The sequence below is a fragment of the Gavialis gangeticus genome, unplaced genomic scaffold, assembly GCF_001723915.1.
Source record: "Gavialis gangeticus isolate Ggan-Ray unplaced genomic scaffold, GavGan_comp1, whole genome shotgun sequence".
NCBI classification, from domain to species: domain Eukaryota; kingdom Metazoa; phylum Chordata; order Crocodylia; family Gavialidae; genus Gavialis; species Gavialis gangeticus.
In genome coordinates, this window is record NW_017729032.1 from 94596300 (window position 1) to 94611788 (window position 15489).

Consider the following 15489-nt stretch of genomic DNA (forward strand, 5'->3'; position numbering starts at 1 on the left):
AGTCTCCTTCTCTTTTTGTTGACATACTAGCACTTCTAAGGGACAAGGTGCTTTTTTTCAGAGGACATTTTAATGGCTATATCATTGTATTTCATTATGCTGCCACACAGCTGGAATACCTCTTTGCCAAATGTCAAAACTTTTTTTCTCTAGAGGGCAGGCCCCTGGCAAATGTTACATTTGTTACACAATAAACTAAAATGCCATATATTCAAGCAATTTATTATGTGATAAAAATGTTGAACTAGCCTCAAATATGGTGAAATAGTCTCAAAGATGTTACTCAGATGTTGAACATCTTTGGCTTGTTTGTGTTGCACATACATTTGAATATGATTTATTACACAGAGTGATAGGGCTTGGCTCGATCCTTCAGTATCCCAAGGTGCACTGGGATGGTCAAACCATGGGAGGTGCAGATGCACTGGGACTCAGACTTTTCCAGGGATACCTGGAATGGGTTTTGCTGTGAGGTCCACCCCAGCAACAACTCTCAAGCTCCCCTAGCTAGCAAGCACTAGCAGCACAAGCTTACACACTGTATTTTTCCCCTGCAGACTATGTGCCAAATGAATGTGAAATCATGCACATTGCTCAGTGTTTCCAACATGTGACAAAATTGCTCAGTACCCCTCATACTATGGAAATAACATCTGCCAGGGCCCTTAAATATTTCAATATCTGAAATCTGTAAGGAAGCTACTTGAATCAGTCTTCCCTTTTGTTACACTTTGCCCTTACTGTGTCTACCAACTCAAATGCCAAAGTTTAAAGGAATGTAGTACAAACAGTTTAGTTAACAGCGGGCAAAACTACTCAGTCCCATCTTCCAGAAAAGGCATTTCATATCAGTCTCTTAGATTTGGATCCATGTTTGTATATATTCAAAGGAAGAACAGTTATTTAGTTTTATAACTGGTTCTTTGAAATAATCTCTTTCAACGCAACTCCCATTCTCCCGTTTTCAGTCTTCTTCCCTGTTGTTCTGAATTAGTAGAGAACTGAAGGATAGTTGTGGTTGACTTGTCTGTTATGTCTTTGAATTGAGGGCAGGAGAACACGCATAGTGCAACCTAATAAATGCTGCTTTTCAGTTTACAGTGCAATGCCTGTAAGGAGCATGCATGTGCATGCCTGAAGAATCAGTTACTACATTTTCTCTGCTTGCTATTTGTTTCTGTAGTACCCGTATATTCAATACAGCTGCAGCCTGTGCTTTTCCACTTAATACAGTTCATCATCTTCATGGCACGCTAAGTTTAATACTGTTGTTTTTAACTAGCCAGCTATTGTTTCCAAATATTAGTAGCATGTTGTTTAACCTGATCAGTATTTATTAAACTTGCCACAATTTACATTTTTTTCCGCTGTATATTATGTAATGAAATAATGTAATATGCTTCTTCTAGATCAAGGGTCAGCACCCTTTGTCAGCGTAGGTCACAGGCCAGTCAGTGCAGGCCAGAAGTTTCCTCCCCTCACTCCTTCCCTTTTCCGCAGCCCTTCAGGGGTCAGGTGTCAGATTCCCAGCCCCTCGAGCAAAGGTATAATCATATGCTGCAGAGTAGCAGGCTATTTGTGGGCTGGATTTGGCCTATGGGCCACAGGTTGCTGACCCCTGTTCTATATCTTTTGATTTATTTCTTTTTTGGATCATAACCATTTTAAGTTTGTTTTTCTTTTTGTTTTGTTTTTCCCCACGTCCCAGGTACAGGCAGTTGCAACTCAGCACAGAAACTAAGGTAGCTGAACTTCTCCATCAAAATAAGTTAAAGGCCTTTGAGAGTGAACGTGTTCATCTCCTGCATGAAGAAACAGCCAAGAATCTCTCTCAGTGTCAATTAGAGTGTGAGAAATATCAGAGAAAACTAGAGGTATGCTATAAAAGGACACTTTTACACTACCTGTATGCATTAGATCATCAGATAAAATTGAATGTAACAGAATACGTAGGGAAGTGAGATTGGTGCCAGACCCTGTAGAAGTAGAATATCAGATTGAAGTTAAAGGTGACCAGTTCTTCTCTCCTGTAGAAAGTGATAATATGAAAAATAGTGCTGATACAGTTAAAATTCTAAAACCATTCTAAAATAACTTTATAATAAAATTCTTCATATATATCGAAAACTAGAGCAGTGCTATTTCTGAGCAGTAGTTCCTAGCACTTATGTAGTACAACTAATAATAATTCCAAATTCCTAGAAATAAAACATGTTTATACTACATGATGTGGTAAAATATACTTCCAATACAAAAATGTTCATATATACATATCTTCCAATTTACCTTTTCTATGCAATTTCTATAATGTAATGGAATGTGCCATGCAAAATTATAGTTTTATATAAATATTTTTCAGTATAAACTCAGTACAAGAGGTTTTTTGAAGTGAAATTAAATAATACTGTTCTACAATAGTAACCAAATATTTTAATGCTACAGAATATACGGCAAATATCCATGGTATAGAAAGTATACATATATGTTATGGTATACCAAAAATTGCCTTTTGATTACTGAATTTGCTCTATGGCAGGTTGTTATATATTTTTACATTAGAACATAGCTGACTCTTTTGTGCGTAATTCATTTTTTCAAAAAATATTAATATTATAAGAATAATTCAAGATGTAAAATGAAAGGCAGAATATTTTCTTATTTATAACCAATGAGAGTATGAATATAGGAAAGAATCAATATTTTTCTGTTTTACACTAGCATGTTAATAATTTAAGAATAACTTAAGTCTCTGTTCCAATGATAATATCCTTTTGCTAGTATAGACTATTTATTCCTGAAAGAAAAAGTGAATAAAGTACTTTAGTACAACTGTGTATATCACAAATTGTGGAGACATAAATATTTCAGAACTAACATCATACCTCTAATGAGGTAACTTAGGCTGGAACTCTGTACTTCAAGGTTAGTAACTAAAGAAATCAGAGAAGTCTCAGTATATTTACTGTTAGAATTTGTAGCAGCTAATCCCAATTATACCAGTGATTTGGAACCAGTTTTTCTCCTTGTACACAAATTTTAAATTTTAACTGGTAAGGGACCTGAAAATAAGAGTTTAAATGTATTCCATAAAATTGTATAGGCAGACAAGGTTCTTTGCGTGAATCTGATATCTTTTATTAGACCAACTTAAATAGTTGGAAACCAATTATTAAGCAAACTTTCGGGTTCAAAAACCCTTCGTCAGGCTAAGGAAGTTTCAGCAGTTGGTGTGTGATCTTCCTGGATGAAATGAAAAGTAAAGAAGCCAGAGGCTGGTCTGGTATGCATACAAGACAGGTAGTCAGTGAAAATGTAGATTGAGAAGTCAAAGGGTGAGAGACAGATTTTGTCTGTGTTGGGCTTTTGGTATGTCTGACTGGTGCTGGGTACTAGATGGTTGCCAGTACTGATGGACTTAAAAAAAACCCCAAACCCTACACATATTTGCATTGTATAGACATGTTGGAACTTCAAAGAAGTTGCTGTAACACGTGAAATTTTGTTTTTCTAAACTTGTCCCTTTGCCAGGGATCTGGTAGGGAATGATTGTGTCCTGGGGGATAAGGCAGAGGGTGAATATGTCCTGGACCCTAGGGGCCTCCCCCTGGCTGATCATAGGGTCAGGCAGGAGGTGACTGGTGATTTCCCTGGGATTTGAAGGTATGCCAATTCCAGGGAACATGGAAGGTTCGATTATGTCCTGAACCCTGGGGGCTTCTTACTGCCTGATCCTAATAATCAGCTGCCCAGTGGGGGTCAGGCAAGGGGAAGTTCCAGGTCTGGGGCATATGCCACATTCTAATTTGGTGTGATAAAAACCAGCCACGAAGGTGTTCCACATTTAGTCATGCAAGAAATGTAACATATGCCAGGGTCCTACACTTATCACATTTGAATATAGACTGTTACAGTTGTTGTGTGCATGCCTGTTTTACTTAAATAGTTAGCATATTATGGTACTTTTTTCACTGGTCTTGAAATGTATTTTTTTTTGTTCTCTGTCTTAGTTTTAAGTATGAGATTAGATAAACTGCAAAAAAAAATACTTTAATTTTAATTATGCAGAACATATTACCTATTTTTCTTAGCCCCTATTTTTTCATGACTGTCCTCCACTGAGGTTATTGGCTGCTTTTTGAAGTAGAGATTAAATTATTAGGGATTTAGTAAACTGCCAAATGACCTGAGAGAATAATTTTGTAGAGGGCGCTATAGCTTGGAGAATGGCCACTGCAGTGGCTGAACTGTATATTTGTTGTTTCTTCCATGATGGATTAAAATTACATTTTACTTAAAAAATAATACAGAATATTTCATCTTTCTCTATTAGCATGCTGAACCTCTTGTGCTTTCAACTCTTTCATAAATAGCATGTAATACTGAATTCCTGCTCTTTTGACTTGTTCTGCTGTTCTTTCACAGGTTTTGACTAAGGAATTCTATAGCCTTCAAGCTTCTAGTGAAACGCGTGTTATTGAACTTCAGGCACAGAATTCAGAGCGTCAGGCAAAACTTGATACATATGAAAAACTAGAAAAAGAACTAGATGAGATAATATTGCAAACGGCAGAAAGTAAGTTCTTCCCCAAATGACACCGTAATTTCTTACGATACTGCGGGTCTCGTAAGATGCAAGTTTCTGAGAGAATTTGTAACATATAGTGGAGGCGTTTTAGGCAGAAGTTCAAGATTCAATAAATACATTAAGTATGAATTCTGCAGTGTTTATTGAAAATACTTATTTTAATACTTGTTGCACATTGGGCCACTGCTAAAAAACTTTTGCTAATCATTATACATTTAAACTTATACTATTACATATTATAGCAAACAATTATCCAACCCTGTCCTGTTTGCTTCTCATTTGTTTATTCTGCCTTCCTGTTGTTTTTAACGGACTCCCAGGTTAGTTCTTTGAGAAATAGACTATTTTTTTATTAAATGCATGTACAGTACCAAACACTAAACAGACCCCTGTTCACTGACTGATGCCTCTGGGTTCCATACTGTAATGAATACATAGTAATAATTTTGGTTTTAATTCAACAGATTATTAGTATTAACTAGATGTGTGTCAGGGAAAGTTTTTAGATACAGATTGGGTTCAAGATTAAAGCATGACTTATGTTAATGCTTGACAGCATAGAAATCTTGTGAGCTGTTCTAGCAAGATTTTGATCCAAATTGGCAAGAACAGCCAGAGTCTGCCTTCTCAAGTAATGAAATTCTTGCAGCAACATTTTTTTGCCAAAGATTTATACCACCTTAGTTTATTTCCTAACTGGTTTAAATGTCCCTTCTAATTTTGTGTGCAAATGTTATTGAAGACCTGGATCCTATAACTTGCTATTTTTAGTTATAAGATGCAATTCTGTGTCCTTATGGAGATCTGTAGAAGAGTTTTCCAAAGTCATACTTAAACAATTTTTGGCATGGAAGATTTTATCAGAGTTTAAAGTTAAAATATGCATTCAGTTGGACTGAACATTTTCAGCAACTAAGGAGTGTGGACTTAAAATATACTTACCTCGAGGGTGGCGTGTCTGTCAGTAATTTTGACTCAGTCTAATATTTAAGAATGCATGTTTTATATAAGTTACTGAGAAAAATGTAAGCACATGCTGTTAGAAAATGCACATGATGTTCTGCCTTAGGGGTATTCTTGTGCCAATATCAGACAGTGAGAATGTTTTGGACTTAGAATTTTCCCAAGGAGAGACTCCAAGTTCTAGAATGGTGTCATACTTCCTTAAGCAGACTTTCTGATTCATCTAGTGATATCGGTTAAAGATTTGCTCCTGGAGTTGAAAGTATTAATATTGCAATAAATATTTTAAAGTTTAATTATACCCCTAAACAATATGTTGCAATACAAAATGTGCAAGCTTTCAAACAGATTTAAATGATAGTCATTTAACATGTTCAGCTTAAAGGAAAAAAGGAAAGAACTCTTAGACAAAAATATTTTTTACCTTACCTATTTTTATGTACTATCCAGCAGGTTTTTTCTTAATTCTTTTTTTAAAAAATGAGTTCACATAATGATTCTGAAAAGAAGACTGCATTCTTTTGAAATTATTTATTGGTGTTTTCTCCTGTTATAGCTTCTATGGTAGCAGAAGCTATGATTAAGGTTGCATTCCAGTTTCCATTGTGGCTCCAGCCCCTCCAGTTGCTTTTAACTCCTTTGAACAGATCCCTGCATGCTTTAAATCTTCCATGCCTGATCTCAGTTCAAATGTGAATTTTTTGGAAATGCCAAAAACATGAGGAGGAAAAAGGCACATTTTGTCCACATATTTCAAATGAAGGCTTGGAGTGTATGTAAGTTAAATAGTTAAACATTTGAGGAAAAATTGTATAACACTTTTTAAAGGCATATATTTGATTTACTTTCTCATGTGCTGTAAAAATCCTGCAAACTGCTTTTCAAAGCAATGTGAATGTGATTTAGAATAAATCCTGACCCATCAGAGGGTATGGACATGTGGTCTTTTGAAACAGTTCAAATTCCATGACATTATGAACACAGGAGAATTGAAGCACTTCAGCATCACGCAGGGGTACAGATCCTTCCCAGCTGAAGTACTTCAGAATGGCCTCACATCCATGCTGTGGCAGTACTCTGAACCCGAGTGAAGCTAGAGAACAGAGACCCCAGCATACCTTTCGGACTAGAGTCCCTGGAGGCTCCTGAAGACTGCTGAGCATAGAGGAAAGAGCCTGTTGGCTATCTGCCTCCAGCTTCTGCTGGATGCTCGCTGCTGCATCAGGACTGGTCATTAAAAGAAGAGGCGCTGTCACGTGGTACCTGCTCAGTAGGGATCTTGGTTTTCTCTGGTAACAAAACATCCCCAATTTCTGGATTAAAAAAGTAAACCAATATCCACATTTTTTCATGATTAAAATGAAATGCCACTAATATATATATAGTGGCATTTCATTTTGATCACGGAAAGATGTGGATTTTGGGTTACTTTTTTGAATCGAAAAATTGGGGATGTTTTGTTATAAGAGAACATCAGAGTCCCTGCTGCTCAGCCATTGCCAACGGCAAGATGCATAAGGATGACGACACTGGAAGATGACTTTCTTTGGGACCATCTGCAAGCCAGTGCTTACAGGTGTGCCAGGAACTGAGCAACAGTTGGTGGGAATGTATAGTCCTGGGGACATGTGATGATTAGCCCTAGTAGCAGAACTTTAAAATGAACTGTGGCATGTTCACAGAGAGCTGGAGCAAGTTGGCCCCTTCATTCGAGTGGCAGGCTGCCAGCATAAGGGTACTCCTGACCACTGCTGTTTGGATGTCAGCCAGCCCCAACAGCCTACAGTCCATGGCCAACCACTTTGTGAACACAATTGTGAAAGAGGTGTACCATGCCATCTAGAGTGAACTGGCACTGTGATTCCTGTGACTTACAAACCCACAGGAAGTCATCACTAGATTGTGACCCCCTTGATTTTCCAGACTGCATCAAGGCCATTTGTGGCCCCACTTCACCACTCAGTGCCCTGCCTACTGGAGCTCAGAGAAAATAAACTGCAAGGGATTTTTCTTCATTTTCCTGCAGAACATTGTAGATGCCTAGAAATGGTTTACCACATCACTGCTACCATCACCTCCAGTGAAGGCATGATGTAGTTAGTAATATCAGTTAATAAATTAGATGTACTTTTCCTCCCTGCATTCAGATTTGAGATGCTCTTACCAAGAAATATTTTTACCCTGTTTGTTCTGTGCATGTAGTTCTTAGAATATGTAATTATGTTAAGCACATCACTGTAAATAATAACACTAATTAGTAATAGAAGTAAGAAATAGTCATTGTCAGAGATAAAAATTAGTTGTTTGTTATTTGATAACATTCATGGCATGGTAAAAATAATTTATTCATATAGCTTATTAACTGATATTAATAAGCTATATTAATATTAAGAGATCCGGCAGCTGCTGAACAAGTGGCTGCACCTGCCACTGAGGGCCAGCAGTGAGATCTTGCATGGCTTCTAATAGCAGCAAGGTGCCAGTGTCCCCCGCCTGAGAGACCTCTGCAACATCGCGGTGGTCACCCACGTCTTCCGCCACCTGACCTGCCCGGACCCGACAGTGAGTATTGCCAGCACCCTCGAGGAGACCACTCACAAGAGGATCGTGAGGCAACCAACCGGATGTGGCTTGGCCACTTTCCTCAGTGGCTCACTGGAAGGCAAGTTCGACAGAGACGGCAGGGACTTTGCCTTGCTGTGGAGCTGAGCCCGCAACACCACGCACTGCTTTGGGAAGCGCATCAGCTGGACCTGGACTGAGGAGCGCTGGGAGCTGTGAGTCTCCATGCAACCAGCCTTACACACCGACTGTGTCACCGTGATGCCCTGCATGAGGTCCTTCCTGGAGCGGTTTCTGAAGGACGCTGTCCACAACAAGTACACCAACAACTCAAGGGCCAAACCCGACCAGGGCAAGGTCTTCAATGTCACCTTGAAGTGAGACTCCAGCAACCACTTCATGCCCAGCGGGAGCTTCACGTGCTTTGCGGTCTGGCGCTTCCTCCGCCATGCCCGCCTCAACTGCCTGCCTCTGAATGGGGCCATCCACTTCAGCCACCGGGACAAGAGCTGCTGACAGTGCAGCTACCTGGCAGAGACCCTTCACCACATGCTGTGCAGCTGCAGGCCGCACACCAGAGCCTGGCAGCTCTGCCACAACACTGTCCAAGACCACCTGGTGAGGGCCATCCCGGCCGCAGCAGGGGAGATGTCAATGAACCGTACCATCCCGGGCTGCGAGAGCCAGATGCACCTCAACATCATCACGAACGAAGAGGCCAAGAAGATCGTGATCATGGACATGACCATCCCCCTCCAGAACTGGTTCCAAACCTTCACCAACGCCCAGGCTCTCAAGCGGAAGAAATACGCCTCGCTGGCCAACATCCTGAGGGGCCACGGCTACAACGTGATGGTCGATGTGCTCATCGTGGGAACACTCAGAGCATGGGACCTCGGCAATGAGAGTGTCCTGCTTGTCTGCCGCATCTCCCACCACTACGCCACGCTGATGCTCTGTCTCATGGTGTCTTATATGATCCGCTGGTCCCATGATATCTACGTGGAGCACATCATGGGCCACCACCAGTACAATGACCCTGCCAGACCGACCACCACCAGACCCAGAGGGGACCGCCTGAAACCCCATCTGCACCTGATGGTCTTTGAGAGGAATCATGGACTTTGAGAGGACCACCCTGCACCATCCAAAGAGGACCCCTGCAATGAGACTCTATATGGACTGAGAAACTTTCTTCAACCTGCTTCTTCCACCATTGTGGACCATTGTATGGGTTTGCATGTATCTATCCTCTTTCTCTCTCAGCGTCACAAACCCCCTTCCCTCCCCTTCCCTTACCCCCGGGCTTAGTTGGCTCACATTGTATTTTCTGTAAACTAGTTGCATTCCCCTCCTCACCCCCATCCCTCCTATGTTAGTCCCTCACTCGAGTGATCTGTATTTCCCTACTGGTTTTGTCAACTTTTTGGGTTCATAACTATTAACGTCTACTAATAAAATTCAGTCTGTTCTTAGAATATGTAATTATGTTAAGCAATGACTGTAAATAATAACACTGTAATTAGTAAAAGAGGTAAGAAATATTCATTGTCAGAGATAAAAATTAGTTGTTAATTATTTGATAGCATTCATGGTGTGGTAAAAATAATGTATTAATATAGCTTATTAAGTTATTTTTATTTGTATTTTTAATGTGCAAGAATCTAAATTAATGGGCTATACCAGGATGTCAAAGATAAGTCTGTGGGCCAAGTCCAGTTTGCTGAGCCCTATCATCTGGGTCATGGTGAGGCCTATGGGTCATGGACTGGCCCCACATGCTGCATGTGGCATGTGTAGCTGCTGTGGGCTGCACACAAAATGTAACATGCATATTGGACTGGTCATAGGTGCCAGATTCAGCACATGTACAACATACATTATGTGCACTGGACTGGCCCCACATGCCTCATGTAGCATTTGGCACCAGGATTGGCACACTATGTGTGACACACAGGATTTAAGCCAGCACATGTGCTGAATCAGGCACTTGGGGTCCATCTGTAGGCTCAATCTAGTCTGCAGACTAGCCCCACACCTCTGCAGACCCAGAAAGGTTTGAAACCCCTTCACCACAGATATCAAAGATACACCCCATGTGCCAGCATGGAACCCTAGGATCTGGCCTGTGGGTCTTGAGCCATCCCCATGCACCACATACAACACACAGTGGCCCCAGTATCACACACTGCATGCAGCACACAGTGCCAGCACAGGGTGCATATTTTATTCAATGCCTGTGCTAGCCCTGTACACTGGTTTTGGGGCCAGATTGGGCCCACAGACCATCCCTGTGTGTTGGACCCAGAGTGCAGGGCTGCTGTAGCCTGGGTGCACATGAAACATGCACCCCACGCTGGCCCTATGCGCCACGTGCAACCTGAACCCCAGACCAGGGCTGGCATGTGCTGTGTGCAGTGCGGGGCTGGACCTAATGCTCAAGCTGCATGCAGCACAGGGATGATCCAAGGGGTGCACTACAGGCAGTGTCCCACTGGTCCAGCCCCGTGCGCTGGCTCTGGGGCCAGTCCAGATCAGGCCCACAGACCTGCCCTATGCACTGGAGCAAGAACATAGGGCTGATCCGGCACAGGCACCTCATGTAGCACATGTCCCAGGCTGACTCAGTGCATGAGCTCCAGGCTGGTGCTGGTGCATACTGCACATGGTACACAGGACTGGTCCAAGGCCCATGTCACATCCTGAAAATACTTATTATATACTTGTGTAATATAAAATAACTTGATGTTTGTTTGAGAGTTTTGAAAATGAATCAGACTTCCAAAAATAAATTTTAGAGAATACTTGGTAGTGTTAGAGTGCTATGAATACTTGTACATTTATAGAAGGATGAACTTGATGCCTTTTCCATTTGATGTTGTTATAATTGGTGTGGCACAATTGTTTATTTCTGAAGTTGAGAAAGAGAGAAAACAAAGCTATAAAAAGAAGACATGAGTCCTCAAGCACATCTGTTTTTTTAACATTTCCTTTCACGTTACATAAGTAGTACATTTACTGCAAACATAAAAAGTGAAGATCCTGATGGCATCATAAGAGTCTATAGCTTCAAATTATTGTTTAGAGTATATAAACATACTGCACTGAAATCAGTGAAGTTGTACGGGCTTACATCAGCCAAAGTTCTTTACTATAGAGAAAGTGTGTGGTCCTAATGGAAATACTTAGGGGTTGATTTTCTTTAACTGTATTCTTTAAAGAATTTTAAAGGTAATGGATTGCATCTTTTTATTTGCATGCAGTGGAAAATGAAGATGAGGCAGAAAGAATTCTGTTTTCCTATGGGTATGGCGCTAATGTTCCAACAACAGCGAAAAGGCGACTGAAACAAAGGTGAAAAAGATCTCCATAGTTTTTCTATTCAAGCTAAACTGAATGAAAATATATTCATTATATAGATATCATTTGGAAGGCACCTAACTTGCAACACACAGTAACCTTTTATGGTGACCTTTTATGACCAGGTCACCAAATCCTCAGATGCAGGTTTAGCAGTGGATATAGTCTTTCTGAACTTTAGGAAGGCCTTCGACACGGTCTCTCACCCCATTCTCATAAAAAAACTAGGAGATTGTGGTGTTGATGCCTACACAGTCAGATGGGTCACTAACTGGCTGGTGGGCCGCACCCAGAGAGTGGTGGTAGACGGGTCTTATTTGACCTGGAGAGATGTGGGCAGTGGGGCTCCGCAGGGCTCAGTCCTCGGGCCTGCACTGTTCCACATCTTCATCAGTGACTTGGATGATGGGGTGAAAAGCACCCTGTTCAAATTCACAGATGGTACCAAGATGCGGGGAGAAGTGGGCACATTAGAAGGAAGGAATAGGCTGCAATCAGATCTAGACAGTTTACAGGGATGGACTGATGGGCACAGGATGGGGTTCAACACTGACAAGTGCAAGGTAATGCACCTGGGGAGGAAGAACCAGCAGCATACCTACAGGCTGGGGAACTCCCTTCTCATCAGTGCTGAGGCAGAAAAGGACCTAGGAGTCATCATTGATGCCACAATGAACATGGGCCGACAATGTCGGGATGCAGTCAGGAAGGCCAACCATACCTTGTCGTGCATCCACAGATGCATCTCAAGCAGGTCCAAGGAGGTGATCCTCCCCCTCTATGCAACACCGGTCAGGCCGCAGCTAGAGTACTGCATCCAGTTCTGGGCGCCGCACTTCAGGAGGGATGTGGACAGCATGGAGAGGTTTCAAAAGAGGGCCACCCACATGACTAGGGGTCAGCAGGGCAGGCCCTACAAGGAGAGGCTATGGAACCTGAACCTGTTCAGCCTCCACAAGAGAAGGCTGAGGGGGGATCTTATGGCAGTTTATAAAATAATCAGTGGGGATCAGCAGCCATTGGGAGAGTCCCTGTTCCCCTGAGCACGTCCAGGAATGACTAGAAACAACAGCTGCAAGCTAGAGGAGGGTAGATTCAGGCTAGACATTAGGAGGCGCTACTTCACCGTCAGGGCGGCTAGGATCTGGAACCAACTTCCAAGAGAAGTGGTGCTGGCTCCTACCCTGGGGGTCTTTAAAAGAAGGCTAGATGAACACCTGGCCGGGGTCATTTGACCCAGTACCCTTTCCTGCCACGGCAGGGGGTCAGACTTGATGATCTGCTCAGGTCCCTTCCAACCCTACCAACTATGAAACTATGAAACTATAACTTAAGTGTTTCACTGGTGTTCATAAAATTACCTAATCTACAGAAGTAATGTTATAAAACAGGACATGATAACATGGCCTATATACCTAGGGATCTAGGGGATTATTACTTCTACAAAATGTGTATTTCAGAAAGATAGGTTATTGTTGATGCTTAATTATGGAAAACCTAAAAAAGTTGCAAAAACAAACATGCTAAGCTATTTAGATTTATTACACATGGAAATTTATTTTAAAGTATTCAGAAAACTACTGTATTTTATAATGTAAAATTGTGAAATAAAAAGTGCAAGTGTCACAGATTAAGTCAGGATTTTGGTTTAGTATTATCTCATATGAATTGTGCACAAGGTTATAATGGCTAGCTTCTAGGCACTTGGCTTCTTGAGCTGTGTCCAAGCAAATCTGTGCATGGTTCCCAGATCCCTGAACTCCTCCAGACAGGCGGGTGCTTCAGGACAGGGCAGGGGAGGTGCTGGCCCAGGGCTCCATACCCCCAGCTGGGACTAGGTGTTTTATTGGTCACCTGTTTAACTGATATAATTAGAGGAGGTTAAACAGATAATTTTTTAAACAATATTTACATCCCTGCTTTCAGTATCCTGCTGTCACATTTGGTATTCACAGCCTGAAACCCTCTTCTGGGCTTAGGCATGCAACTCAACCCTTTCAAAAATAGAACATTTTTTTTTCTTTTAAGTAATAACTATAAGAGGAGCAGGGACTTGTGGTGTCCCTTGTTATTAATAGCTTAATGGCTGTAGTATTCACCCAGTGTATAAGCTCTGTTCATCCTAATGGGATTCAAATCCACATGTTGCACCTCCAGAAGAGTGTCCTAAACAACTGGCTGGTATAAAGACAGCCTCTACCTTTTCTTTTGAAACTGCTACTTTGGGAGGGGGAAAAAAGAAAACCCCTCATTATTCATTGTGCCAGAAAGGAGGTAAAAGTAAGTATGGCTCTGTAGCCCTGTGATGAGAATAATGCAGAGGCAGGCAAAATTCTATCTGGCCCATGGGACCCCTAAACAATTTAGAAAATTAATATTTATCTGCTCCTGGCTGCCTGTCAAAGATGACAGGAGCCAGGAGTAGTAGGACCCAGGGGAAGCCAGCAGGACCCAGCAAGAAGGCTGGCCCAGCCCTGCCCACCCCAGCTCTTCCCCTCACCTAGAAGCCTCTGCCTAGCAGAGCCTTCTGGCCTGGGACCATGGGACTGTTCCCACCTCCCTGCACTGGAGGCACATTCAAGTAAAGGAGGGAAGGGAGAGAGCCGCAGAGCTCGCCCCAGTCTTTGGGGCCGGGCCGGGCCAACTCCCGCTGAGTCCCACAGTCCAGCCATGCAGCTGAGAGCCACGTGGTGGAGGAGCGGCCGGCAGGTGGGCAGGGAAGTGCTGAACCCAGCATCACACAGGGGGCAGGGGAGTGACAGTGGCAGTGAGTAGACATGCTAAACGCAGTAACATTTGGGCAGGAGCGCAGGGCCAGCATCAGTGGGACCCAGGGCAATGTGGCAGGGGCACGGGGTCTAGGGTGGCAGGGGCTCTGGAGCCAGGCTGGCTCCCCTCTCTCCCTGCTGGTGCAACACGACTTGGCTCCATAGACGCCTGCCAGCCCAGCGCCTGGGTCCTGCGCTCCTGCTGCCCCACCCTGGGCCTCGCCAGTGCTGGCCCTGGGACACTGGCGCAGGCCCCATGCTCCTGCCTAGCTGTCACTGCATTCTGCATACTCACTCACTGCCACTCCCTCCCACCTCTGCTTTCACCGCTTCCCTGCTCACCACTGCCTGCTCCTGCACTGCATGTCTCCTGGCTGCATGGCCAGACTGTGGGCAGACAGGGTCCATGCTGCTACCCCAGGGCCAGGAACGGGTGTGTGTGTGTGTGTGTGTGTGGGCGCGCGCGCGAGCATGCGTGCAGTGAGGGAGGGAGGGACAGAGTGTCACGTTCGTAGGGTGAGTCCCACATGCACACCCCACCATATACATGCACCCACACCTCCCCTCGCACTATCATATATGCAGACCCCCAAACCCACCCCCACACACCTCAGCCACCTTCCCCCCACACAGCCCCTCAGAAACCCCATATCCACACGCACCCATGTGCTTCCTCACCCCACACCCTTCACCACACCCCACATACCCACACACCCACAGCCCTCTACAAACCTATACCACCCCCATGTCTCCCACCCCCATGATGTACAAGCATAAGACTTCATTTTAAGCTATTGTGAAATCACCTGTGTACACTACACAAACGCACGTAAATCAGGAGAAAAATATTTTTTGAAATCAAATTAATGAATGTTGTTTATGTTCAGTTTTTAGAATATAATTTGGGATTTTTCTAGTTCCAAGACAGCAAAACCCTTTGCTGAAAGGAGTACTTCCAGCGGCAATGAGAGGGACTTCCGGTGGCAAAGTTAGGGGTTGATGTTTGATGGGAGATGTTTTTATGAACCTTCCCAGTCTTAAAACCCAACTCACCCACATCCTGAGTACCATGGATACTAAGCTGTTATATCATTTGGTCACCATTAACGCTGTCACCATGTTTTGAATGAAAATTGCTGTTGCTAGGTGTGCGATACTGCACTTATTACTTTCTTCAGAAAGTAGTATTTCTGAGCATATAGAAAATTAGGTTGAAAGGGACCTCAGGAGATCATCTAGTTCAATCCACTA

General features: G+C 43.0%; 1 protein-coding gene across 3 annotated transcripts in view; it reads left to right on the top strand.

Moving 5' to 3' along the window:
• Window positions 1-15489, top strand: part of PIBF1 (progesterone immunomodulatory binding factor 1) — a 222386-nt gene that overhangs the window by 112721 nt on the left and 94176 nt on the right. For all 3 annotated transcript variants that reach the window (XM_019524724.1, XM_019524723.1, XM_019524722.1), the window contains exons 11-13: window positions 1709-1874; window positions 4423-4573; window positions 11374-11464. In XM_019524724.1, coding sequence (XP_019380269.1) covers window positions 1709-1874; window positions 4423-4573; window positions 11374-11464 — 408 coding nt within the window. The remainder of the gene's footprint in view (window positions 1-1708; window positions 1875-4422; window positions 4574-11373; window positions 11465-15489) is intronic.